The sequence below is a fragment of the Euprymna scolopes genome, chromosome 19 (assembly GCF_053919585.1).
Source record: "Euprymna scolopes isolate OS-2025 chromosome 19, ASM5391958v1, whole genome shotgun sequence".
Classification (NCBI taxonomy): Eukaryota; Metazoa; Mollusca; class Cephalopoda; order Sepiida; family Sepiolidae; genus Euprymna; species Euprymna scolopes.
Genome location: NC_136500.1, coordinates 118,191,586 through 118,217,568, shown reverse-complemented (window position 1 = coordinate 118,217,568; position 25,983 = coordinate 118,191,586). Strand labels below are relative to the sequence as shown.

The window sequence follows — 25,983 nt, the reverse complement described above, 5'->3', positions numbered from 1 at the left end:
ACCTCAAAAATCCGAAATACACATTTTGTTGCTATCAATTCCTTTTTTGAAGTCTTGGTTTTATTGATACAGTATATATATATATATATATATATATATATATATATATATATATATATATATATATATATACTTCAGAATAGTTTTTATTTAACAATCAGTTGTTATGGAAACGTGAGGTTGTAAGGTTTACAAAATATTACTGGCAGTAATATTCTATAAGTTATCCCATCTAAACAAGAATTGCTCGATATGCAAGATAAAGCAAATAAATTAAATCGTAATTCAATGAATTTTAAAAAACTCTTATTGAAATGAATTTCATATCAAAGAATTTTTATTATTCTAAGCAAGACAAAGAATGCTTTAGAAAGTTAATCTCCTTAACCTATAGGGTTTCGATGTCTACCATCTCATCAGTTTTCGATGTCTACCATCTCAATTGTTTCAAGACCGATTGGACAATTTCAAGCATTATGGCGTTTGAAAATTTTCACATGACCAGCCTTTCTTCAGACTTCTTGAATAAAAAACACTTTAACAATAGAATATTATTTAAAGAAATTTCCCTTAAAGGCAATTAAAATATATATTCAATATATACAGTTTGAAAATTTGAAAATATTAGCAAATATTTATAAGGTATGCACCCTATTTGCTAAAAAGTCAGTGAGACATGGAAAGTCAAAGTCAAAATAATAAATTTATCAGAAGTCCTGTAGCAGGAGGATTTGCAGAAAAAGGATATGAAAGTTTTTTTAGATCCAGCTTGCTTGGTAAAATCCATGTTATGCGTTCTTTACATCCATTTGGTAATAAGGTCCAAGTTATATATTGGGTAATCCGCATAGCTGTGTAGATATCCGAATCGGACAAGTGCTTGTATAAATTTTTTGTGGGTCCAGCGATAATAATTCAAAGTCTCACTGACTTTTTAGCAAATAGGGTGTATACCTTATAAATATTTGCTAATATTTTCTCTCCTCTGATGAGATGGTAAACATCGAAACCCTATAGGTTAAGGAGATTAACTTTCTAAAGCATTCTTTGTCTTGCTTAGAATAATAAAAATTCTTTGATATGAAATTCATTTCAATGAGAGTTTTTTGAAATTCATTGAATTACAATTTAATATATATATATATATATATATATTATTTATATATACATTTGGAACTAGTTTTATTCATATATAAAATATCGAAAACTCAGATTTTAATTTGATGTGATATATCAATACATAAGCGAGTAAAAATGTAGAAATTACTAGAAAATAACTGATAAAAATTATGTTTCATGGAATAATCATTTTGTTATAATTAAATAAACTGATGATGATTAATATATAAAATATTGAATACAAACTTGTACTTTTTCTGACACAAATTTCTGAATCATGATAACTATGATGCTGATGCAAAGCATACATTAGAACACTACCCAAAAAGAAACCCGATTTTTAGTAGTTGATAACTTTCAAAATTATCAATTCAAATATTGTTAATCCATGGAAAGTATACCTAAAAGCTTTATTGAAGTAATTAATTCAGAAAATTGCCAGGAAAAAATGGAGAACGGAAATGAAAGCTGAAATAAATGCGTTAACAGAAGACAAAACCTATCTGTTTCATGGAATATTCTTTGTGTGCCAGAACGTGTTGGAAACAGATACAATATACATGCGCAAAACAGACACATGTTGCCCAAGTACTGACATCACAAAAAAATATATATTCAATATGTACAGTTTGAGTTAAAGTCTAGAGAGTTAAGGTTGAGAGAATGCAGTTGGGAGAAGGAACCAGAGTTCAGTTTTTGTCCTTTTTAGAAGCAAGACAGAGAGAAGAAGACAAAATGTAGGAATCTAACATGGCATTGGATTCTCATCATTCTCATCACCTGCTGGAAATAAATGTCTTCATGTTATTTGTAAGCATTTATTTTCATTTTCCATCAACCGCAAGGTTATGTGTTTTTGTCTTCACGTTGTGTAATGAACTTAATATGAAACCCTTTCCAAGGTGTTGTCTGTATCTCCCGCTTCAATAGTGAACTTCACTCTGTGTTTAAAAAAAACTGTTCATTAAATGTCTATCCTTTTACATCTCTTTTCACATCTACATTCCTTCTATTATAAATACGAAATCCCCAAGAATTGTCTCATCGTCATTGCTGTTTAACCCATTATAAATGACGTTGCTCCATCATTATATGCCACGTCCCTGTCATGAATGTCCCAACACAACTGTATAAAAGAAAGTATATGAGTGAAAAAATGTTGCTAACGTTGACTACCATGATATCGAAAAGATGTATACAGATATCTTATAATCTATGTAAAGAACAACATATATATATATATATATCTATATATATATATATATATATATATATATATATATATATATATATATATATATAGACTTGTTTGTAGTATACTGAAATTTACTGGGTTCGTATAATTCAGTAAATTTTCATATACCAACGAATTTTAAGCCAAAAAGAAGAGATGACTTAAAATGTTATCTACAAAATTATCATATTTCATAATTGAGCATTAATATACTATATTAACAAAACCAAGACTTTAAAAAAGGAATTGATAGCTACAAAAAGGGTATTTCATTGTAAGTTACAATTGTTTCAAGACCGATTGGACAATTTCAAGCATTATGGCGTTTACAAATTTTCACATGACCAGCCTTTCTTCAGACTTCTTGAATAAAAAACACTTTAACAATAAAATATTATTTAAAGAAATTTCCATTAAAGGAAATTAAGCATGCGAAAACATTTATCCTGGATGCATCTTTGTCAGGAGCTTATTAAAATATTAAAATATTACCTACTTTTCGTATCATTATTTAAAAACCTGTCATAAGAAGTTACCACAAAAACCCGAAATACACTTTTTGTTGCTATCAATTTCTTTTTTGAAGTCTTGGTTTTGTTAATACAGTATATATATATATATATATATATATATATATATATATATATATATATATATATATATATATATATTATTTATATATACATTTGGAATAGTTTTATTCATATATAAAATATCGAAAACTCAGATTTTAATTTGATGTGATATATCAATACATAGGCGAGTAAAAATGTAGAAATTACTAGAAAATAACTGATAAAAATTATGTTGTTTCATGGAATAATCAGTTTCTTATAATTAAATAAACTTATGATGATTGATATATAAAATATTGAATACAGACTTGTACTTTTTCTGACACAAATTTCTTTTTAGATTGTATTGTTAACTGAACTCTCTTGTGTCTTTGCAGGTCAATGGACAAAAGTAATCGTTTTTTTTTTAATATAAGCGCCATACAATAATTTTATCTTTAGAGGAATAATAACATAAGTCTCTAAAAGATTTAATTTACAAATAATTATGCAGATGAAAATGAACGACAAGCCGTACACATGTGAAGTATGCAGTTCATCGTTTGTTTATCAATCAAGCTTTATAACACACAAGAAAAAACATGGTGAAAAGAAACCTCATTCATGTGAAGTTTGTGGTTCAGTATTTTATGCAAAATCAAATTTAAAAATTCACATGCGAACTCATACTGGCGAAAAACCATTTGCTTGTGAAATGTGTGGTTCAACATTCTCATTAAAATGCAACTTAAAATCTCATATGCGAACACACACAGGTGAAAAACCTTATCGTTGTAACGTGTGTGGCTTAGTATTTTCAGAAAATAGACATATGAAATCTCATATGCGAACACACACTGGTGAAAAACCTTATGAATGTGAAGTATGCAGCTCAGCATTTTCACAAAAACCATATTTAAAAACTCACATGCGTGTACACACTAATGAAAAACCTTTTTCTTGTAAAGTGTGTAGCTCATCTTTTTCACAATCGTCCAATTTAAAAATACACATGCGAACACACATTGATGAAATTGGAACACACACTGGTGAAAAACCTTTTGCTTGTGAAATTTGCGGCTCAAGGTTCTCAGAAAAATGTAAATTAAAATCCCACATGCGCACCCACACTGGCGAGAAACCATATTCTTGTGAAGTGTGTGGAAAAGCATTCGCAGAAAATAAACATTTGAAATCTCATATACGAACACACACTGGCGAAAAACCGTTCGCTTGTGAAGTGTGTGCTTTAAGTTTTTCAGTAAAAAGCAACTTAAAAACCCACATGCGAATACATTCTGGAGAAAAACCTTATAAATGTGAAATGTGTAGCTCAGCATTTTCGCAATCGTCCAATTTAAAAATACACATGCGAATACATACTGATGAAAAACCTCATACATGTGAAATATGTAGTTCATCATTTTCACAAAAAACACATTTAGATATCCATATGCGCACACATACTGGAGAGAAACCTTTTTCTTGTGAAGTTTGTGGGTCATCGTTCACAATAAAATCTGCTCTACAAAATCATATGAGAACCCATACTGGAGAGAAACCTTTTTCTTGTGAAGTGTGTGGGTCATCGTTTTCAAGAAAATTCATTTTGAAAACGCACATGAGAATACATAGTGTTGAAAAAATAAATCAGTAAAAATATATATTTAAACATAGGTAACTTGTCAATTCAGTAGAAATATATATTTAAACATAAGTAACTTGTCAATTAAGTAGAAATATATATTTAAACATTGGTAATTTGTTAATTAAGTAGAAATATATATTTACGCATTGGTAACTTGTCAATTAATTAGAAATATATATTTAAACATTGGTAACTTGTCAATTAAGTAGAAATATATATTTAAACATTGGTAACTTGTTAATTAAGTAGAAATATATATTTAAACATTGGTAACTTGTCAATTAAGTAGAAATATATATTTAAACATAGGTAACTTGTCAATTAATTAGAAATATATATTTAAACATAGGTAACTTGTTAATTAAGTAGAAATATATATTTAAACATTGGTAACTTGTTAATTAAGTAGAAATATATATTTAAGCATTGGTAACTTGTTAATTAAGTAGAAATATATATTTAAACGTTGATAACTTGTTAATTAAGTAGAAATATATATTTAAACATTGGAAACTTGTTAATTAAGTAGAAATATATATTTAAACATAGGTAACTTTTCAATTAAGTAGAAATATATATTTAAACATTGGTAACTTGTAAAGTAGAAATATATGTTTAAACATTGGTTACTTGTCAATAAAGTAGAAATATATATTTAAACATTGGTACCTTGTGAATTAAGTAGAAATATGTATTAATCATTGGTACCTTGTCAACTAAGTAGAAATATATATTTAAACAGGTAACTTGTCAATTAAGTAGAAATATATATTTAAACATAGGTACCTTGTCAATTAAGTAGAAATATATATTTAAACATTGGTACCTTGTCAACTAAGTAGAAATATATATTTAAACATTGGTACCTTGTCAATTAAGTAGAAATGTATATTTAAACATTGGTAACTTGTCAATTAAGTAGAAATATATATTTAAACATTGGTACCTTGTCAATTAAGTAGAAATGTATATTTAAACATAGGTACCTTGTCAATTAAGTAGAAATGTATATTTAAACATAGGTAACTTGTCAATTAAGTAGAAATATATATTTAAACATTGGTAACTTGTCAATAAAGGAGAAATATATATTTAAACATTGGCACCTTGTCAATTAAGTAGAAATATATATTTACATATTGGTACCTTGTCAACTAAGTAGAAATATATATTTAAGCATTGGTAACTTGTCAATTAAGTAGAAATATATATTTAAACATTGGTAACTTGTCAATTAAATAGAAATATATATTTAAACATTGGTAACTTGTTAATTAAGTAGAAATATATATTTAAACATTGGAAACTTGTTAATTAAGTAGAAATATATATTTAAACATAGGTAACTTGTCAATTAAGTAGAAATATATATTTAAACATAGGTAACTTGTCAATTAAGTAGAAATATATATTTAAACATTGGTAACTTGTAAAGTAGAAATATATGTTTAAACATTGGTTACTTGTCAATAAAGTAGAAATATATATTTAAACATTGGTACCTTGTGAATTAAGAAGAAATATATATTTAAACATAGGTAACTTGTCAATTAAGTAGAAATATATATTTAAACATAGGTAACTTGTCAATTAAGTAGAAATATATATTTAAACATTGGTACCTTGTCAACTAAGTAGAAATATATATTTAAACATTGGTACCTTGTCAATTAAGTAGAAATGTATATTTAAACATTGGTACCTTGTCAATTAAGTAGAAATATATATTTAAACATTGGTACCTTGTCAATTAAGTAGAAATGTATATTTAAACATAGGTACCTTGTCAATTAAGTAGAAATGTATATTTAAACATAGGTAACTTGTCAATTAAGTAGAAATATATATTTAAACATTGGTAACTTGTCAATAAAGGAGAAATATATATTTAAACATTGGCACCTTGTCAACTAAGTAGAAATATATATTTACATATTGGTACCTTGTCAACTAAGTAGAAATATATATTTAAGCATTGGTAACTTGTCAATTAAGTAGAAATATATATTTAAACATTGGTAACTTGTCAATTAAATATAAATATATATTTAAACATTGGTAACTTGTTAATTAAGTAGAAATGTATATTTAAACATTGGTAATTTGTCAATTAAGTAGAAATATATATTTAAACATAGGTCACTTGTAAATTATGTAGAAATATATATTTAAACAGTGGTAACTTTTTAATTAAGTAGAAATATATATTTAAACATAGGTAACTTGTCAATTAAGTAGAAATGTATATTTAAACATTGGTAACTTGTCAATTAAGTAGAAATATATATTTAAACATTGGTAACTTGTCAATTAAGTAGAAATATATATTTAAACATAGGTAACTTGTCAATTAAGTAGAAATGTATATTTAAACATTGGTGACTTGTCAATTAAGTAGAAATATATATTTAAACATAGGTAACTTGTCAATTAAGTAGAAATGTATATTTAAACATTGGTACCTTGTCAACTAAGTAGAAATATATATTTAAACATTGGTACCTTGTCAATTAAGTAGAAATGTATATTTAAACATTGGTAACTTGTCAATTAAGTAGAAATATATATTTAAACATTGGTACCTTGTCAATTAAGTAGAGATGTATATTTAAACATAGGTACCTTGTCAATTAAGTAGAAATGTATATTTAAACATAGGTAACTTGTCAATTAAGTAGAAATATATATTTAAACATTGGTAACTTGTCAATAAAGGAGAAATATATATTTAAACATTGGCACCTTGTCAATTAAGTAGAAATATATATTTACATATTGGTACCTTGTCAACTAAGTAGAAATATATATTTAAGCATTGGTAACTTGTCAATTAAGTAGAAATATATATTTAAACATTGGTAACTTGTCAATTAAATATAAATATATATTTAAACATTGGTAACTTGTTAATTAAGTAGAAATGTATATTTAAACATTGGTAATTTGTCAATTAAGTAGAAATATATATTTAAACATAGGTCACTTGTAAATTATGTAGAAATATATATTTAAACAGTGGTAACTTGTTAATTAAGTAGAAATATATATTTAAACATAGGTAACTTGTCAATTAAGTAGAAATGTATATTTAAACATTGGTAACTTGTCAATTAAGTAGAAATATATATTTAAACATTGGTAACTTGTCAATTAAGTAGAAATATATATTTAAACATAGGTAACTTGTCAATTAAGTAGAAATGTATATTTAAACATTGGTGACTTGTCAATTAAGTAGAAATATATATTTAAATATTGGTAACTTGTCAATTACTAATTCAATGTTTAAGAGTGAACGAAATTTAGTTGAGCACTTGGCAAGCTATCTCAAAGTTTTCGGCCTATGAATTTTTATTTTATTTCTGAAACTTTATGTTGATGTAAAATAAAAAAAATGAATTAAATAGAATTTAATCATACAGAAACAAGTGGTTCGCCTGAAGAGTCGTTGATATAAGATTTAATTGCTATAGATATCAGAGTTATTTCTATCGTAAAACAAACAAACAAAGAGAAAACTTCCGGTTTTGAAGTGCATGTTTCATCATTTGCAGAAACATGTGTATTAAAACCCCATATGCGAGTACAGATGAGTTAAACCTTTCCCCTAAAGCATGAACCTGACAGTTGCATTTGTATCAAAATGTCAAAATAATTATTTTCATATATGATCACATGTGTATGTGAGACACAATAATCTTTCTTGTTTAGTCTGTGGAACGTCCATCTTTTCCAATAATATCTGCTTAAAATATATAAAAACATGCGATCAATATTTGTTTATTACTTTTTTAGAAAATGACTGTTCTCATTGCATATTCATCATGTAACTACTTTTCGTATAAACGGTCTGGATTAAGTTACAGCTTCTTTTGTCTTCTAAACACGTACTGGGGTTCTAAACATGTGATATTGGGAATTTCTTTGATTATAATATGAAGGCCGTTCCAAAAGTAAAAGACTCTTATTTCTTCAAAAGTTAAAGAACTATGACTACGCGAGTGGTAACATTCAAATGAGCGATTCTTGTGCTCCAAATTTTTTTTTGCATAATCATTATTGTATTGTATTTTGGTTAAGAATCTTAATGAGGTATCTCTGCTTATAGTGTACATACATAACAGCGGTATTTTTTTTTGTCTCACATTGTCAATATCTGCAACAGGCAAGTGAAAGTTTCAAGTCATGAATGCATAAGCTCAGTCAGAGAAATGAAATCCATTCATGCAAAAAATAGAAGGCATTACCTTTGGAACTCTTGCATTTTCATTTCACACAGCAGTTTTAAAAATGAAAGTATAAAAATAATTTAGTACATGATACTTCATGCAATATTCCTCTCAAAGGAGTTTCTTTTGATGCATATTTCTTGTGTTCCCATATACGTTGTTCAATCTTGTAATATTAAACGTAAGTACAGGCTGTCTAGTTGGAATTAAACCAAAGGATCCTTATACATATAGAGCAAATATGTTTTGTTTTTCTCAACCACGCAAATAAGTTTGCTAGTTCTGACATATGAAAGTAATATGTCATGCAGATCAAAGATTTTTTTGATGAACACAGCAAACAACTTCCACTTAAATTTTTCTTTGTACACAAAAGCTGTAGAATAATCAAAAGAACTGTAGTAGTCAATAACACACAACAATAATAATAATAATAATAATTAATAATAATAATAACAGCAACACTTACCAAGGGTCCAGCTTATGCACAAGACTGACACCATATTGAGCTGGACTGAGGGCTTGTATTTATGTACAAGCATATCCAATCAGGTGATTCAGCCAATCATAATCCAAAGAATAGACTGGCCCATGTGTGCACAATGGAATCTCCCATTGTGCCATAAATAGTTCTCCTCTTTCATGAGAGGTAACTTTAGTCTTTGCCAAGTTATCCACAACTTGAACGCTGACCGAAAGTCCACTACACAATCCAATATGGTGCTACGAACAGGATTCGAGACAGAAGATTGGGAAGACTATTTCCTCAAAGCAGGCATTGCTGCCGATTCTGCCAAGAGCTACGCTGCAACTTTTGTGAAGGAAAAACTGAGGAAAGAAAACCTTCAAGTAATGGATCGATCCATGCTAAGAGAATTGGGAATCACAACAATGGGAGAAGTTTTGTCTATCCTTTGACAAGCCAAGGAGCCCACTACCCAGACCACCTATGCTAAGGCACCAGTGGCCAGGCCTCCCCAACTTCATCTCGAAATGACCCCTCAACAATTCAGAAAATTTTGGATTGATTGGGAAGTATTCACCAGAATAACGGACATGCCGACTTCTCAGGCAAATATCCAGTTATACAGTTGCACTGATGAATCCGTCCAAAACGCAATCATAAATACGTACCCTAAGTTCTTCACCACCAACCCAGACAAGCTGCTAGAGATGACAGAAGCATTGGTAACTCAAAAATCAAATCCCATGGTCCATCGGATGACATTTGCATCTATATCACAGCATGAAGATGAACCCATCCAACAATACCTTGTTCGTCTTAGGTCCACGGCCATAGACTGTAATTTCTCATGCCCCAACTGCGATCACGACCTGTCCGACATTTACATCAAGGACCAATTTATCAAAGGGATATCGAATGATACACTTCAGACCGATCTACTGGCAAAAGCCGGGTTGCTAAGAACTCTCAACCAAAATATTTGTCATGCTGAGGCATTTGAGTCTGCACTACGGGACCAAACCGCAATGATTGATACCTCAGACATAGCTACAGTCCGGATGTCAATATATTGCAGGCAAAAAAAAACAGTGCTGTACGGACTAGCAGAGGCAATATTTGCACTAGCTCTACTGCTACTCACAACGATAACATTGCTGATAAAGAACCCCGTCAAACCTGCATATGTTGCGGTAGTCACCAACACGGTACTCCAAGGACAAGTGCCCGCCATTTAACATGTCCGGCATGGAATCAAATGTGCAACACTTGTGGGAAACTTTCATTTCTCAGCAGTGTGCCAGACAAAGAAATATCGCCCGGCAGTGATAAAAAGTTTTGAAGACCAAGAAGCTCCCATGAATACACTCATGGCCCATATCACATTCGATCAAATGAGGGGCACCATTATGACTACAGAAAGTGATCTGTTAACTGAAATAAATGCATCAGTAATCCCATTCCCACCAAAACCAGATCCCAGACAAGCTGTCAATATCCCTAGGAGTCGTAGTACAACGCTAAAGGTTTTTCCCGACAGTGGTGCCGCCATTTGTCTTGGGGGACCAAAGCATTTAATCAAAATGGGCCTCACAGAGATTAGTCTTGTCCAATCAAGAAAGATCATACGAACAGTTGGAGGTTTCACACTCATATGTCAGGGTTGGCTACCAGTTGAGTTTGTGGTCAGAGGGAAAACAACTAAACGAGCCCTCTACATATGCAAGGGCATACAACGGCTTTATTTCAGCAGTGCAGCCTGCATCGATGTGGGAATATTGCACAAACATTTTCCAAACCCTTTAGTAGACGAACATGAAGAGGTAGACACCGAGTCTTAAAAGTGTGTAGATCAATTGCCAAATCGCCCCAAAAACCTCCCTTTTCCCGCAACAGAAGATAACATAGGCAAACTTAAGAGCTGGCTCCTAGAAAAGTTTGCCAAAACGACATTCAACAAAGATGGGATATTTCCAGCCATGTCCGGCCCAGCTGCCCATATTCACCTCAAAGAGGAAGCAATCCCTAAAGCCAGGCATAACTCAATTCCTGTACCCTTCCACTTCAAGGAACCAGTAAGACAAGCCCTTTGGAAGGATGTAGAAAAAGGTATCATAGCTCCAGTACCCGTGAGTATGCCTACTGATTGGTGCAGTACTATGGTAATAACTGCCAAAAAGAATAGTAATCCACGGCGAACAGTAGATTACCAACACCTTAACTCTCAATGCAAGTGAGAAACCCACCATACTGGGTCGCCATTCCAGTTGGCACTCCAAGTGCCACCTAGAACAAAGAAAACAGTCCTAGACGCTGTTGATGGATACCACTCGATTCTCTTAGACAAAGAATCTCAACCATTAACCACCTTCATAACTGAGTGAGGAAGATACATGTATCTTAGGATGCCTCAAGGATATGTCGCATCTGGGGATGCTTACACTTGCAGATACAATGAGATAATAAAAGATATCCCACGCAAGGTGAAGATAGTAGACGATACCCTGCTATATGACTCTAGCATTGAGGGAGCCTTTTATCATACCTTCGATTTCCTGCTCCAATGTGCTAAGAATAGAATTGTGCTCAACACCGACAAATTCCAATTCTGTCAGGATGTCGTACGATTTGGAGGCCTCCAGATAACTTCTTCAGGAGTGACCCCTTTTGAGTCCATGATACAAGCGATACAGGATTTTCCAGTCCCAAGGACAATTACTGATGCCAGATCATGGTTTGGGCTTGTCAACCAAGTAGCCTGGGCATATTCACTGGGTCCAGTTATGGTGCCTTTTCGGGACCTCGTCAAACAAAACTCCAAATTTGCTTGGAATCAAAACCTTGAAGACGCATTCAAAGATTCCAAGCGAGTTATAATTCACCTAGTCCAGAAGGGGGTAGCAACATTTGACAAAGACAGAGCAACTTGCCTTGCTCCAGATTGGAGCAAAGAAGGAATGGGCTTCCTACTCCTACAAAAACATTGCCAACGTACCATTGAAAAAGCCCCAATCTGCTGTTCCGAAGGTTGGCATCTGATATATGCTGGCAGCAGATTTTGCATGGATGCTGAACGCAGATATGCACCAATAGAGGGTGAGGCAGCAGCAATAGCATGGGCATTGGAGAAATGCTGTATGTTCGTCATGGGTTCTCCAAACATCATAGTGGTCACAGACCATGAACCTCTAAAGGGGATATTTGGCGATCGTGATCTGAGCAAGATCCAAAACCCCCGGCTCTTTAGACTAAAGGAAAAGACCCTGAGATATAGATTTACCATACAGCAGTGCCCCGGGAAGTGGCACAGAGGCCCTGATGCAGTCTCCCGCCACCCAGTGGCGATGGTGCAAGCCCTCCTCAATGTATTTCCAACAAAACCTTCTCAAATGGATATACTGGAGTCAAACAACATAAGCAACATAACAGAGTCAACAGCCTTAATAGCAACATTTGCAGACAGCAGTAATATAGCCATATCACCAGACCTAATTCGTTCAGCAGGTCGTGGCGATCAACAATATAACAAATTAATAGACACAATACAGCAAGGCTTCCCAAAAACACGTAATTTCACTGCGCCCAAAGTCCGTGAGTATTGGGAGGTGAGACACCGCCTTAGCACTGACAATGGTCTAGTATTATTGGATCGAAGGATCGTCATCCCCAAAACACAACGAAAAAAGGTCCTACACTGCCTGCATTCTGCACACAAAGGAGTAGTCGACATGAAAGCACGTGCCAACGAATCGGTGTACTGGCCAGGGATGGATGCATCAATCCACAGTATTAGGGTGAATTGCAGGGTATGCTCAACCATCGCACCTAGTCAACCAAGGGAGCCTATCATTCTAACACGATCCCCAGAGTGGCCATTCCAGCAAATCGTCATGGATATTTTTTTATATTGGAGATCACACATACCTTGCCTGCGCAGATAGGCTAACTGGTTGGCTAATTTTATACCGCCTAGAATCAGGTCACACTACTACAACCAAATTGATGTCCATATGCCGACAACTGTTCCAAACATATGGTGCCCCAGAAGAACTCAGCACCGATGGCGGCCCACCTTTCACTTCCAGCACGTTTCAAGAATTTCTGAAAACATGGTGTGTTAGGCACAGATTATCTTCTGTTGCGTATCCCCAATCCAATCGCAGGGCAGAGCTCGCAGTAAAAACTGCAAAGAGGATTGTGAAAGGAAACACAGGCCCCCAGGGTTCCTTGGACAATGACAGTGTTGCACGGGCCATCTTGCAGTATTGGAATACCCCAATCCAAAGCATTGGCCTATCACTGGCTCAATTATTACTTCACCGTCGACTACGTGACTCCATCCCTTCACAGCCAATCCTCTACAAGCCTCATCCTGAATGAGTGTCAGCGGCACAACACCGCGAGGAAATGCTCCACCATCGCAATGCAAAAATAGTAGAAAGATACAATAAATATACCCACAACCTTCCACCGTTACAAGCTGGTGACACCGTAGCCATCCAAAATCCAGTCAATCGCAGATGGAACACTCTCTAACCTCGATCTTTCCATCCTCCCTGACCCTTCATAACTAGTTGGTGTGGTGCGGCGCTGCGGCGCCAGTCGATGTCATCTACACCAGTTTTTTTATTATTATTACTATTATTATTATGATAATAATAAGGGCGCTTGTGCAGTGTACGCACGTGTATTTTAAATATTATTTCCAAGTTAAATTAAATTTTAGGTTTCTATTACTGTACACACAGATTCGAAAAGTTGTCAAAAAACAAATATATCACAAATAAACGTTATCAAAGGCAAGATAAGTTACTCTTCTACCTATCTGGGAAGGTTTTTAATGGTTTTACTCACTTTAAAACGTGTAATCGCTTCGAAAATCATACAATGTTTATCAATATATTTTAAAAAGAAAAATGTCGGCATGTTTGTAACTTATCTTGCCTTTGATAACATTTATTTGTTATATATTTGTTTTTTGACAACTTTTTCGAATCTATGTGTACAGTAAAACAAACTCGTTATGTCAATTATTTACAGTTAAAATGTTATAAAAAACAAAAAATTGAAGTTTTAAATATATTTCAAAGAAATGAATTACGCCCCGTGCTAAAATATTGATAATTCACCAATCGTAAAAAAAAAAACACTGCCGTGAAAAATGCTTACTTCAAAATATTTGAAAATACTCAGTGAAAAGTTTTATTTATTATTAAAAGAACGGGCTGAAAAATATTATATAAAAATTGGGGGTTAATGTATTACTGTACACATAGATTCGAAAAAGTTGTCAAAAAACAAATATATAACAAATAAATGTTATCAAAGGCAAGATAAGTTACTTAAAGTTCTACCTAACTGGATATGTTTTCAGTGTTTTTATTTAATGTAACATGTTTATTCAGCTCGAAAAAACATACTGTGTTTACCGATGTATGGGAAAATTCAAAATGGCGCCTGGCCGCCTGCGCCTGCCTCTCTCTCTTTAACACGGTAAGTTTGGGAAAAGGTGCTATAAATATAAAACTAGACAAAATACTGTCAGAAACTCGCTCAATATATATTACCGTGACATAGGTTGACATATATTCGGTGTTTTTTTTAATAGTATTTTGTCTAGTTTATTATTTATAACACCTTTTCCCGAACTTACCGTGTTAAAGAGAGAGTCGGGCGCCATTTTGAATTTTCCAATACATCGGTAAACAATGTATGTTTTTCGAGCTGAATAAACATGTTACATTGAATAAAAACACGAAAAACATATCCAGTTTGGTAGAAAAGTAACTTATCTTGCTTTTGATAACATTTATTTGTTATATATTTGTTTTTTACAACTTTTTCGAATCTATGTGTACAGTAATACAAACCCAAAAATTGTTTGTTTTGCAGTAAAAAAAAAAAAAATTATTAAAATGAAATATTCGACTTTCTCCAATAAAAATAAAAGTTCAAACACGAATTCACTTACGATATTTTGATTAAAATTATCCCAAATGTGCAATTATAATAATTATTTTCCGAATGGAGAATTGTTCTTTTTCCTTAAGAACATACATGGACAATCGGTAACACTGTTTTTTAAATCGTATTTTTAAGTGTAATCGGTAACACATATTGGTAGCCATATTTTTTTATGCCTGTTAGCATGACCACGTGGCTGAATACCGGAAGCTGTCTATACCTACAACTTAATTAGGAAGTGACGTTACGCTGTCATATGGATCGGCCTTCTTTCTCGGTAGCCACAGTAAAATGCTCAGAAAAACAATTGAATGTCTTTTTTTTTGGGGGGGGGTCACCCTGTAATTGTAAGGTGGAAGCACAGAATAGTTACAAAACACCTACCCATGTTAAGAATGGCTTTCAAAAAAATAACATTATTACAGTACCAAAAAATACATAAGAACCCAAAATGTTATTTTTATTGTTCAATGTTTTGGTACTTATACAGTTTAGTGACGACATTAAGAAATGGAAATAATGAAAAAAAATTTTATTGTACGTAACTGTTATAGACTGAAGTTCTCCGAAAAAAAATTTCACTTCATTTGATCAAGTAGTTTTTTTTTTACAGCGAAAAACAATGATTTATCACGGCTACGTCAACGTGGCCATTTTGGAAATGTTATTGCAGGCCAAGGAATTCCCCAAGGGCAGGTAACTGCCGTACATAGCAGAATACCTCCATTTTAGGCCAATCTAGCCCTTTTTTTCCCCCACCAGAATGAGATTTTTTTTTTTTTTTTTGCGAAGACAAATGCCATTTTTGGGGTGTTTTTTTTTTTTTTTTTAATTTGTAACAGAAGTAAATAAACGAAGTTTCGAAGTTATCCACGCGTGTCCAACTGCGCATGTTTCGAAAATAATCTCGTATAAAAATTCTTCAATTCTTTGCATTCTTCAATTTCTTTGCATATTCAATAGTATTCTTATTTAAAAAAAAAAAACGCAAAAAAATTGCAGATTTAAAAAAAAACGAAAAAAAAACGTAAAAAAATTGCAGATGTGTTGTGCGTTGTGCTTGTGCGCATCTCAATATGGCGAGAAAAAAAGGTACTTATACAGTTTAGTGACGACATTAAAAAATGGAAATATTGAAAAAAATTTTTTATTGTACGTAACTGTTATAGACTGAAGTTCTCCGAAAAAAAATTTCACTTCATTTGATCAAGTAGTTTTGTTTTTACAGCGAAAAACAATTTATCACGACGACGTCAACGTGGCCATTTTGGAAATGTACCTAGCAGAATACCTCCATTTTAGGCCAAATTTCGCAATCTAGCCTTTTTTTTCTCGCCATATTGAGATGCGCACAACACATCTGCAATTTTTTTACGTTTTTTTTCTTTTTTTTTTTTTAAATCTGCAATTTTTTTGCGTTTTTTTTTTTTTAAATAAGAATACTATTGAATATGCAAAGAAATTGAAGAATGCAAAGAATTGAAGAATTTTTATACGAGATTATTTTCGAAACATGCGCAGTTGGACACGCATGGATAACTTCGAAACTTCGTTTATTTACTTCTGTTATAAATTTAAAAAAAAAAAAAAAAACACCCCAAAAATGGCATCTGTCTTCGTAAAAAAAAAAAATCTCATTCTGGTGGGGGAAAAAGGGTTAGATTGGCCTAAAATGGAGGTATTCTGCTATGTACGGCAATTACCTGCCCTTGGGGAATTCCTGGGCCTGCAATAACATTTCCAAAATGGCCACGTTGACGTAGCCGTGATAAATCATTGTTTTTCGCTGTAAAAAAAAAACTACTTGATCAAATGAAGTGAATTTTTTTTTCGGAGAACTTCGGTCTATAACAGTTACGTACAATAAAAATTTTTTTTCAATATTTCCATTTCTTAATGTCGTCAGTAAACTGTATAAGTACCGATATTTGTGTCCCTTTTGTTTTTGGTTTGGGTTGGTTTGGGTTCGAGGTTAGTCGCCACGCCACCTAAACTCCAATCCTGCCATTATTTTGGTGCTAGTGCAGAGAGTGATCCGCGCTGTTTTTTAAATCGTATTTTTAAGTGTAATTAAAGTTTTATGATATGTTTTTTATTCAATTGTAAGGTTAAAGTACAGAATAGGTACAAAACACTCTTCCCTCCCCATGTTAAGAATGGCTTTTTAAATAATAACGTTATTATTTACGTCCGGATCACTCTCTGCACTAGTACCATTATTTTATACATTAACTTTTATATAATATTATAAATTCCTTTTAGAATTATTTTTGTCAAACAAGAAGTACATTAATATTATTTTCATTTATTTTGATTTGAATATTTTAATATTGATTGCTTTTTGAAAAAAAAGGTAAATATCCAGACCCGCTACTACAGAACACCGACCACTCTAATTTTTTTTTTTTTTTTTTTATAGGTAATTGAGGTCGCTGACAACAAATCTGATAGTCAAACTTGGGGCAAATTTACCGTTTGCATGGTATTTACCCCTGAACCCACGAACTACTTTCCACCATTTTGCAGCTTCCGTTTACGCTACGCGCATGCACGCTAGTGTAGCACAAACGACGGCTTCACCAAGCAAACTGCGTTGGGGAGGGGATTTTTTTTTTTTTTTTTTCCAGGACATAGAATTTTCTAATTTTCAAAAATACATTATAGCACTTTTTGGGTGGAAAATTTAAAATTAGCTGAAAAAGAAATAAAACAAGAAAAGGAAAGCACTCCAAGTTGGAGTAGGGGGGGGGTAATTTATCTGTTTTTTTTTTTAAATTTTTTTTTTTACCTGGAACATAGAATTTTCAAATTTTCAAAAAGTAACGCACCGACATTTACCAATTAGAACACCATTTAACATTTTCCGAAGATTTTGCGCCCCCAATGTAAACAGTAAAATCTTCGAAAAATGTTGTGTTCTAATCGGTAAATGTCGGTGAGTTACTTACGAAAAAACGTTTAATTAAACTGCAAAAGCACCTATTAAGCCACATAAGTTCTATAATTGAATCCCCCTCCCGCAAAAAAAGAATGAAAAACATAAAGATGTTTGGTGCTTATGTTTTTCTAAACCACATTAAAAACTACGTGAGACAAAAAAAAAAAAAAAAAAGTCCCCCAATTTGTTGTACTTTTCTTTAACTGTAAGTCATTAAAAAAATGTCAGTCCGTAATTTTTTGATTGGTACGCCATGTTAGAAGGCAGTTTGTTAGGTGAAGCATAAGCAAGCCGTCGTTCATGCTGCAGCGCACGCGCGTAGCGTAAACGGAAGCTGCAAAATGGTGGAAAGTTATTCGTGGGTTCGGGGGTTAATACCATGCAAACGGTACATTTTCCCCAAGTTTGATTATCAGATTCGTTGTCAGCGGATCTGGATATTTACCTGGAACATAGAATTTTCCAATTTTCAAAAAGTAACGCACCGACATTTGCCCCAAGTTTGACTATCAGATTCGTTGCCAGTGACCTCAATTACCTATAAAAAAAAAAACAAATTAGAGTGGTCGGTGTTCTGTAGTAGCGGATCTGGATATTTACCGAAAAAAAAAAATACAATGAAACTCCATTTGTTAGAACAATGGATGTTTTAAAAATTCATTTGTAATATGAGTGGTGATAAAAAAGAATGTTGGCGGTGAAGGTCGAGTGAAAAGACGATTTAACGCAACAAAACATTTGTTTAAAGCAAATTTCTACTACAAAACCCAGAAGAAAACAACATTTGGTTGAAAGTAAGTTACTTGAATTAATCTACCGTTTTTATTGTCTAATCGAGATGAAATCAATTTCTTTTAAAGGAAAATACTGATAATTGGAATTAAACATGGTTTAAGATTTTAATTAAACATGACTTTTATATTTTCGAAGATTATATTTTAGGTAAATTCGGTAGATAATCGAGTAATTATTACTATTACTGACATAAATTATTTAAAATAGAAATAATGTTGTTAAATTATTCAAAAACAAATTATTTTTGGTTTAGCTACTTATTTGTGACCCTGTTGCCTTAAAAAAAAATGTCATATTTTATAGAAATTTGCGTAAATACCGGTCTTGGTTAAAGTAGTCATCTTTGTTAAGTCAAACACGCAAACAAAGATGGTTACTTTGCTCATAATTGTTATTTACATAAAATCTAACTTTTAGAAAATACTTTAACGCAAATAGTTCAAATAAATTGTCGGCAGCATTTGAGCATTAATGATTAACGATAATCGCATATCTTTATTTACGTATTAACAAATTTATTTCATTTCAAGAAATGCAAATAGCGTCGAAAATCTGATCACTTTATGAAAATACGAAAAACAGCAAACAATATAAACGTGCTTCTTAAATGTCAGTTTAAGCAAAAATTGTATTACTTACTGAATTATCATGTCGAAAATAGTAACATATCCAAAAAAAGTTGTTTTAAATTATCGAGTAGAAATTTATCATGTTGAAAATAGTAATATATTTAAAAAAAAATTTAAAATATATATCGAATAGAAATTTATTTATAGATAAAAGTAATTTTTATGGAAAAATCATGGAAAATTGCATTTTTTATAGATGTGAAATAATGTGTAAGATTGCTTAAACATTATCAATATATATATATATATATATATATATATATATATATATATATATATATATATATATATATAAACAGCAGAAACAATAATTTCAGTTCTTGTTTCCTATATATATATATATATATATATATATATATATATATATATATATATTTTACAAGGGTGTCACCACTTATCAAGGCCCAGAGGCCACTCGAGGATAAGGGTTAATAGGTATACATTAGTCATTGTGATTTTAGCATAGTAAACAGTGGGAATTTTGAAGCTTGGATTACTTAGAGGGACGATTCAATTAGAACTTGTTCACATTGGACTTTTTCTTTTTTTTCATAGGTATCAACTCATTATCAAGGCCAAGAGGCCACTCAAGGATAAGGGTTAAAGAGTGTACAGTAGAAATTGGACAATATAATAATCATTAGTAATGAAAATTTGTTAAATTTGATAACTTATATGGAATGGCTCATCAAGAACTTATTTACGTTAGACTTGAAGACAACCATATTGTAGTCATCCGGAAAGCAGGAAAACGGAAGACAATTCCACAGGCGTGCAGTTCTAATAAAAAAGCTTTGTTCATGGAATCTACGTTTAGGTTTAGGCACAGATAAAGAGTGCTCGATAAAAATGGCACTGGTAAAAATGGCACCGGTAAAATTGGCACCGGTAAAAATGGCACAAGTAAGGTAAAAATGGCACCAAAAGGTGTTACTGAAGCTATGGGGTCCAAAATTCTAACCTCATTTTGGGTTTTGTAAAAGTTCCTATTTTCTTGCCGTCAACGAGGGCAGAGTTAGACACAAGGTCGATTTTTAATATCCAGCCCCCCCCCCAAAAAGGGGCAGTTTTCATCGGAACAAAAGATTACAATTACCTCAGTTTAGAAGCATTGTTTATCTAAAGGTTCTTATTTAATTGCACCCCGCTAGGGCAAAGTTAGACACAAGGTTGGTTTTAAATCTGGGGAATATCCAGCTCCCCAAAAAGGGGCATTTTCGATCGGAACAAAAAATTACAATTACCTCAGTTTAGAAGCATTGTTTATCTAAAGGTTCTTATTTAATTGCACCCCGCGAGAGCAAAGTTAGACACAATGTCGGTTTTTAATCTGGTGACTATCTAGCTCCCCAAAATGGGGTACTTAGGAATAATGAATCGCAACTTATCAAGGATAAAACACACTCGAGGATAAGGGTTAATGTGGAAGTTTTCAATTACACTAAACAAAATGCATCTTTTCTGGACAAGCTGTAGTTGTATTTTTGGGTTCTTTTTTCATAATGAATCGCTAGTTATCAAGGATAAAACACACACGGGGATAAGTTTTTTTTTCCCTAAAGCAAAACAAAATAAAAATGATCCAGAAAAGATGCACTTTGTTTAGTGTAATTAAAAGCTCCCTGGTTGACACTTATCCTTGACTAGCTTTTATCTTTGATAAAAGAAAAAACTAATTTTGGTGCACTCTAAATTTATTTTATCATTGAATGTATTTTATCGTTGATGAGCTGGGCTTTGCCATTTTTTCTTATTTATCCAAAACTGCTATTATGGAATAAATATTGAACTCTGGAATGTTTCTGTTGAACTCGAGAATCTGCACAGAATTTCTGTCGGAGGTTGCATCGACTGATACGTTAACAAAGTGTAGTATCACTTCTGATGCTACACTCCACCTATTATCTCCCCGTTCAATGAAGAATTAATAAATCCTTTCAGACAATTTAAATTAATAATAATTAATAAATCCTTTCAGAGACAATTTTAATTTTTGTTCTGATCCAGAGTTTCTCTTGTAGGAGAGCTGGATATTGCCCACATAAAAAAAAACGACTTTGCCCTCTTGTGGAAGCAAGTAAATAGGAATACTCAAGATGAGAATAGTAGTCCAAAGCTGGAATGGGAACAGTAACACAAAATTCTCAAAGCTAAACTGTATCAATGCTGTTAATTACCAAAAATAGTTTTATTGCCTTATTAACAAATTCAACAGACACATAAACTAAAGTGAAAGATAACACGTGTTATCGCGTATACATGCGAAAAGGTTTTATGACCAATTCATCTCACAGTTTCATGCTCACAGTTGAGTATGAAACCGTTCTGGGGACATTTCTGGGGTCAATCGGTCACTGAGTATATTTCTGACATAAAATTATAAACTGATTCCAATATAAATAACAGTAAAATAGGTACATATACATGTTTGACACCCCGAGAGTACAAACAACGTTGAAATAATAACTATTTAGAAAGCCATTCTTAACATGGAAGTGGGGTGAACTATTTTGCACTTTCACCTAACAATTTAATGAAATAAAAGTAACATTATTGTTTTAAGTTCATATTTCTTTCGGTATCAAACATCCATAAGTACAATACGTTCGTTTGTTTACAAAATAAAAAAGTTTATTTCCGCACCAAGGGGAGAGGTCATTGAATATTTAGTCTGAACATTAAATATTTAGGTTGAATATTAAGACTCAACGCACAAGGAGTACTTAATTTTAAAGTATAAAAATGTATCGAACTATAATTTTAAAGTTTTAATATTTCTTTTTAATGAGTGATTCATAATTGAAAAAAAAATATGCTAAAAACATTTATAGATTGTTTTTAGTATTTTTTTTTTTTATTTTTACATTAAGGTTGTATAAAATGTATCAAAATATAATTTTAATTCATCAATGTAGTAATTTAAAAAACATGAAATATTTATGAAGAAACTTCTTTATATTTGAGTTTCATAAAGGGGTCAGTAACTCGTCTCCATTGCCGACATGTTGCAATGCAGGAGTTCCATTAAAAAGAAACAACACTAAGTATACATAAATTACGAGGAACGAATAACATAATGTTGATTTCTGATTTCAATATCAGAAGCCGTCATCAAATGGACTGTTCTTCGCTATAATTGTTTATGCCTAAGTTATTTTGTTTGTATTTTTAAAAAATATATAAACTGCTTATTTTTATTTTATTTTTACTTTTAGCATATCTTGCGTTTGGTAGCATTTATTTGTTGTATATTTTACTTTTTCATTTTGTTGTTTATAGTAATAAATGTTCGATAATTCTTATTTTTAAGGCATTTATTAGTATAGACATCGAATCGAATATATGGTAAAGAAACAAATAAATAGAAGTAACTAATTAAAATAAAAGGAACTTGTTTGTAAATAAGCGAGATTTTTTTAATTTATTTCTGCCCAGTGTTCAACTTATAATAGGGGAGAAGAGGTGAATGAATTACCACACAGATGAAAAAAGTTATTTCTGACACCTGTGACGTAATAGCACTTTGGGAAATCTCAAAAACGAGATTCGCATTTAGGATCTATTTAAATTTGACAAACTTCTCATTATTTTCTGTAACACCGGTGACGTCGCAGTACATGACCTAACTTTTGGAAAACTCAAAACGAGGGTAAAATTTGAGACCAGATCGGTCGTCTAGCACCCTTTTTAATTCGACAAATTTCGCACGTTTTCCCATTTTAATATACTGTGAGATATTCATGCATGTTCTCGTTTTGTCATTTTTCTCATTAATCCATTACGTGCCATTTTTACCGGTGCCATTTTTACGTATTTATTCACTTGTGCCATTTTTACCGGTGCCATTTTTACCAGTGCCATTTTTACTGGTGCCATTTTTACCAGTGCCATTTTTACCTATTTATTCACTTGTGCCATTTTTACCGGTGCCATTTTTACCAGTGCCATTTTTACCGGTGCCATTTTTACCTAAATTCATATATATATATATATATATATATATATATATATATATATATATATATATATATAGGAAATAAGAACTGAGATTATTGTTTCTGTTGTTTGTTGTTTAAAAATTAATCTTTTTGAAAATATTCCAATAGTTAAAAAAATTGACTTATTGTTTTTACTATGTATTTTTTGGTATCTGTTTTTCTATTTGTTGTTTAAATCCCGAAAGCCGTTCTTAACATGCGGATATTAAAGTGTTTATTCTGAAAGCCGTTCTTAATATGGAGAGGTTGGGGTGTTTATTTAGAAAGCCATTCTTAACATGGGGATGTTGGGAGTTTTAATACTACTCTGGGATAGGTCGTCAAATATACCTTTACTTTTGCAAATCTAATTTCGATTTTAAAAAATGGCTGAATTATTTGTGAATTTCGGAGGTTGAAAAATGACAAAATGTTTTTCGGAATAAACACCCCAACCTCGCCATGTTTAGAGCGGCTTTCAAAATAAACAACCTTTACAGATTGGACAGCCAGAGCACATTGACCTAAATAGCAATTCGTTCTTATTGAAAGAATAACACGGAAAATATATATTTTCTGGTAAATGCGTACCTGAAATAATTTTTTAAAAAAATGCAGTATGCTACATAGCTAGTGTTTATTTGTACATATAAATAATGACGTTTATTCATACATATAAATAATGACGTTTATTCCTACGTATAAATAATGACGTTCATTCCTACATATAAATAATGGCGTGTATTCCTACATATGAATAGTGACGTTTATTCCTACATATAAATAATGACGTTTATTCCTACATATAAATAATGACGTTTATACATATAAATAATGACGTTTATTCCTACATATAAATAATGACGTTTATTCCTACATATAAATATTTAGTAAATGTTTATTTTAACTGTAATACAACGCCAATCATTCTAGTTTGTGTTTTAGGGGTTATTGAGGTCGCTGAAACAAATCTGGCATTTAAACTCGTCACAAACGTACCGTTTGCATGGTATTAACTCCTGGAGCCTTGGACTATTTTGTGACGTTTCACCGTTTTCGTTAATGCTTTTCTTACATGATGCATTCGTGCATGCATGCACATATTAAAGTTACTTGTCACATCGCGGAGGAACTTTTAGCAGACATTTGAAATAAGAAAGGTTTTAAAAAATATGTGCTATATAGTTTTTAATGGTCTTTAATTGATCCAAAAGATAAAGTTTTCATGAGCGGTTTACAAAACCATATTTTTATGTTTTTCGTTATTTTTTGTTTGAGAAGTCACAGAAGTTGTATTTTTTTAAGCAGGTGCTTCTGCAGTTTAACTAACTGTTTTTCTGTAAATAATGCACTAACATTAACCAAGCAGTAGAACCGTTTAATATTTCACACAAATTTTGTTTATATTGGGGAAGCGCTATAAAATGTAAACAAAAAAGAGAAACGAATATAAATTATTACTGTATTCATTGAATGAAATGACTTTTTTCACACTAAATATGTATTTTTATTTTAATTTAAAAAAAGATTAATGTTTTTAACGTTATGACATTTTTAATAAAGATCTAGTCATTATGGAAAATATAAAATTAATTCTGCAGACATTCTACAAACATTCTACAAAGTTTTTATTTCGTATTTTATGGAAAAACGCAAATAAACAAACTTCATCAATATTTTCAGAATATTATTAAATTTAGTACTATTTAGCCTATAATACTGTTCGTTATTGCTAAAAATATCCCTGAATTTTTAATTAATATAAAGTTTAATATGAATATTTATAGATAAAATGAAATCTTAATTATATACATTAAAAATATTCTAATTGGCTAATGATACATTACCTGAAAGTACTTCGTTTAAACTCCATAACTTAACATTCACAGCGAACATTAGTTGAAACAGATACATCGAAGGCATTGCGGTGGCTGCTGCAAGTAATGTGGGCTACCTTTACCATGCCAGAAAGTTACTTACGCCTGAAAATATCCTGTACTTCTACAGGCCACCATGTATGGAGTATTGTTGTCACATTTGGGCTGGTGCATCTGCTACAAGTCTCATTCCTGGACATGTTTCAAAAGAGAGTTGCTAACCTAATTGATTCTGAAGTGTTAGCTACGCTTCAGCCTCTTTCCCATCGACGAAATGTTGCACTCCTATACCTGTTTTACAAGTATTTTAATGGTAGATACTCCGACAAACTACAAGCCCTTGTACCCCCTCAATGTAAATATCCTCACCAAACCCGACAAGGAGCAAATTCCCACCCCTACACAAGAGAATTTTTAGCAGTAATTTGAAATAAGAAAGCTTTAAAAAAATGTGGTTAATTTTTTGGTGTTATGTAGTTTTTAATGCTTTTTAATTGATCTAAAAAATTAAGTTTTCCATATTTTTATGTTTTTCGTAATTTTTTTGGAGGGGGAG

The 25,983-nt window shown here is 31.8% G+C and overlaps 1 protein-coding gene across 1 annotated transcript in view; it reads left to right on the top strand.

Moving 5' to 3' along the window:
- The first annotated feature begins 3,415 nt into the window (after nucleotides 1-3,415).
- The window catches only part of LOC145240308 (uncharacterized), a 37,825-nt gene continuing 15,257 nt past the window's right edge, over nucleotides 3,416-25,983 (top strand). The window contains exons 1-2 of the mRNA XM_080103890.1: nucleotides 3,416-4,560; nucleotides 18,898-18,943. Coding sequence (XP_079960016.1) covers nucleotides 3,416-4,560; nucleotides 18,898-18,943 — 1,191 coding nt within the window. The remainder of the gene's footprint in view (nucleotides 4,561-18,897; nucleotides 18,944-25,983) is intronic.